The sequence below is a fragment of the Octopus bimaculoides genome, chromosome 14, assembly GCF_046866305.1.
Source record: "Octopus bimaculoides isolate indiv1 chromosome 14, ASM4686630v1, whole genome shotgun sequence".
Lineage (NCBI taxonomy): Eukaryota > Metazoa > Mollusca > Cephalopoda > Octopoda > Octopodidae > Octopus > Octopus bimaculoides.
The window spans coordinates 14,009,339-14,013,302 of NC_142941.1; the positions used below are offsets into that span (position 1 = coordinate 14,009,339).

Below are 3,964 nucleotides of genomic sequence, written 5' to 3' on the forward strand. Positions count from 1 at the left end.
CCTCAAACCTTTAAATGTAGACTAGTTCGTGTATATATATGTATATGTATGTATGTATGTATGTATGTATGTATGTATGTATGTATGTATAACTGGCATACAGACACATTCTTTCACCCGGCCTTTCTTTCTCTCTGTCTGTCTGTCTAACTACTCCGTATGTTTCTGTGTTTCTGTGTGCGCGCATGTGTTCAACAATGTAACTTTGTTTAGGTTGAGTGTGTAAGAACGTACTCTGCCTTCCTCGAAATACTTAACTACACCCGCGTCGTCGAAATTTCAACAAAGAAATAAAGTACGAACGAAAAGAGAACTATAATAATAATAATAATAATAATAATAATAATAAGGTGGGGGTGAAAAAGAAACAAAAAAAAGCTCGGTGAGGCGACTAAATAAATAAATAAATAAAAACCATTACCTCCTGGGTATTTTACTCTCGTTTTTTTTTTTCAAACTAAATTCCCCAAACTATGTTAACCCAGGCCTCGGGCATCGCTCATATCGGCGCCCGATTTGCGTTAGGAGCAGCGATGCAACTAGCCCTGCGGTTTCTCCCACCTCACCCTCGAGAATACTAATATCACCACCACTTCCACCACCACCACCACCACCACCGCCGCCGCCGCCGCCAACCGCACCACACCACATGCAGCAGCAATAAAACCGATAGCGCTAGCGTCCCCCCCCCCCTCCCCACCACCACTACCACCACCTTTATAACAAACCGCAAGAAGAACATCACACCCTTCCTCTTACTGCTCCTCTTCGCGCTTCTCCCCCCCTAACTCCGTCTCCTCCTCCTCCTCCTTCTCCTCCCTCCCTTCCTTCGTCATCGCCGCCTTTATCAGCCCCCCCCCACCACCACTACCATCGCCACCGTCACCACCACCACCACCACCGTTTCTGCCGTCGCCAGCATTATCGATGCCGATCGAAGCGTTCCGAAGTTTTCCACTTGCTCTTCTCTCTGGGTAACAGCGGCGGTAATTGCTATTGCAGCTGCACCTGTCCTCACAGAGGATTTCCCTCCCCCCCCCCCCGCCACCTCGCCGCCGCCGCCGCCACCGATACTTCCGACACCGCCGTCTCCGCTACTGCCTCTACTGCTGCTGCTGCTGCTGTTGCCGTGGTGGTGGTGGTGGTGGTAGTGGTAGTGGTCGTCGTCGTCGTCGCCGTGGTTGTGTCCCAAATCCTCGTTCTGGGTTTGAGCAGTGTGTTGTGTGTGTGTGTGTTGTGTGTGTGTGGGTATTATTAGTCAGCGTCGCGGACAACAGAGCAACAAGAAGAAGAAGAAGAAGACGAAGAAGACGAAGACGAAGAAGAAGAAGAAGAAGAAGGAGTAAGACAAGGCAGGAGGGAGGAGTGCTTCTCGCTTCAGCTCCGCTTTCTCCTGTCAAAACATTTGTGTGTGTTGTCAGTAGTTTTTTCACCTTCGGAGCCGACAGATGATCGACCAGCTCCTGAAACACACAGCAACAACAACAACAACAACAACAACAATAATAATAACAACACAGCAACAACAACAGCAACTGCAGCAGCAACAGTTACACATTTTACAATACCATCTACAACAACGCTAACAAACAATAACAACACCGAAAAATTCACACACACACACACACACACAAAAAATCCCCCAGCATCGCTAACTCCACCAACAAACTACAACACTAACATCGCCACTAATAACAGCAACCACCGCAACAACAACAGCAACAACAACAACAATAACAATTGCTACACCTTAAAACCCATCGACAATTCCAATATTGGCAATCGCAAAAGCAACAACAACTACAACAACATCGGTCACACCGACAACAACGATGACGAATGCGACGATGGTTAGGATGACAATAACTAGTAAAACACCTGAAAAAACAACTTCGTGTTTTATGCCCTCTTCACGTGGTACTACTACTACTACTACTACAACTACTACTACTACTACTACTACTACTACTACTAATACTAATAATAATATTACTACAACTGCAACGGATAATACTACTGTTACTACTATTGCTACTCCTTTGTCTGCTTCCGTCATATCGCCCCTCATTTCAACTTCAGTCACCGTACCCATCCCTTCACACGCGTTGTCGTCGTCGTCGTCATCGCCAACGCCGTCATCTTCATTACCGTTATCACCACCGTCACCGCCGCCATCATTACCATCACCAGCTTCATCGTCGTCGTCGTCGTCGTCGTCGTTGTCATCGTCATCGTCAGCACTACAACCACCACCACTATCAACATCAATATTATCGACACGGGATCAACTAGTTACTACGAAAAACAACAACAAAAACAACAACAACAACAACAACAACAACAACAATGCAATGATGTCGTCGATGACTGGAATTAAACCTTCGTTCTCTGGGGCCTCCTCGCTCTCTGGCCCAACTTCCTCCGGTGGTCGCCACTTTGTTTGTCACCCGTCGGCACTGCGCTTTTTACTAGTGTTCACGTTAACCTTGGCTTTACCACAGGTCGATGCCCGCTACGGACTGGCCATGAGAATGTACAACGGTTTCAGCACGGGCCGCAATTGTCCGACCAGTTGTTCATGTATTGGAACCACTGTGGACTGTAGCTTTCGGAATCTGCAATATGTACCGAGTGATATACCCAAGGACACAAAGAGATTGTAAGTACATATTATTATTATTATTATTATTATTATTATTATTATTATTATTATTATTGTCGTTGTTGTTGTTGTTGTTATTATTATTATTATTATTATTATTATTGAGAGAGCAGCGCATGCCATCAAAGTGAGACTGAAGTACAAATATACGAAACCCAAATAGACCCATCATGACTACCCGTCTGATAAGGGTACATCAAGCTCATACATCATACATATACATCATACACATACATCATACACAACCATATGTGCGCGACATAGTTATTTAGAATTCCGCCGAGGTCGACTTTGCCTTTCCTCCCTTCGGGATCGATAAATAAAGTACCAGTCAAGTACTGGGATCGATGTGATCAACTTACTCCCTCCCGCAAAATTTCAGGCCTTGTGCCTACAGTAGAAAGCATTATTATTATCATCATTATTATTATTATTATTTTTATTATTATTATTATTATTATTATTATTATTATTATTATTCCTTTTAAATGTTCACTTGTTTCGTATTGGGGTGCGTGGCCTGATGGTTAGAAGTGCTGGACTAACGAACGTTAGGACGTAGATTTCGATTCTCATGTCGGGGTGGCATGTCGTGTCCTTGAGCAAGCACCAAGTATACTCGACTGAAATTTAATTTAATCATCGGTGTTATTTGTGAATTAACCCTCCGGTGAACTGTCGCCCCGTCCAGGAAGGTGGTTGTCCCACACCCTAAACGGTTTGAAATCGACGAATGTCCTCCAGCCTCCAGGACCTGTGAGCTAGAGGCAGGTTTTGGTATCAAGCATTGCACTAGGGACATACATATCGACCTCCCTATCACCACCACCACCACCACCACCACTGCTCATTTTTCATCGATATCTATATACCGAAATGCTAAATCAGCGTTTTTGACAGAAGCAGGTAAATTATGCAGGTTTCTATTGGTAAGCATAAATACAGGAAGATACTCACAGATACACATCTGTGACAGGTTTCTGTACAGTTTCTGCGCACCATACCTAAACCCGATATTAAAGTAGAAAAATAAGTTTCAACGTGTTGTGGGATCGAACCAAGAGTAACATGCCTGTAAACTGAACTTATTAACAACACGGCTTTGCTAGGTTTATATATAGGTATTAATGAATGTAATGTATGTATGCATATATATATATATATATATATATATATATATATATATATATATATATATATATATATATATATATATATATATATATGAATGTATGTATGTATATGTATATATATATATATATATATACTTTATTTAAAAGCAGCAGAAATATAACAAAAAAA

At 42.8% G+C, this 3,964-nt stretch overlaps 1 protein-coding gene across 4 annotated transcripts in view; it reads left to right on the forward strand.

Annotated features, from left to right (window-relative positions):
- Positions 1-863: 863 nt before the first annotated feature.
- The window catches only part of LOC106880782 (protein slit), a 383,833-nt gene continuing 380,732 nt past the window's right edge, over positions 864-3,964 (forward strand). For 2 of the 4 annotated variants that reach the window (XM_089362360.1, XM_089362361.1), the window contains exon 1: positions 957-2,659. In XM_089362360.1, the coding sequence (XP_089218486.1) occupies positions 1,833-2,659 (827 nt within the window). In that variant the 5' untranslated portion in view covers positions 957-1,832. Of the gene's footprint in view, positions 2,660-3,964 lie in introns of all 4 variants that reach the window. The other 2 variants (XM_089362359.1, XM_089362357.1) reach the window with 2 other exon arrangements.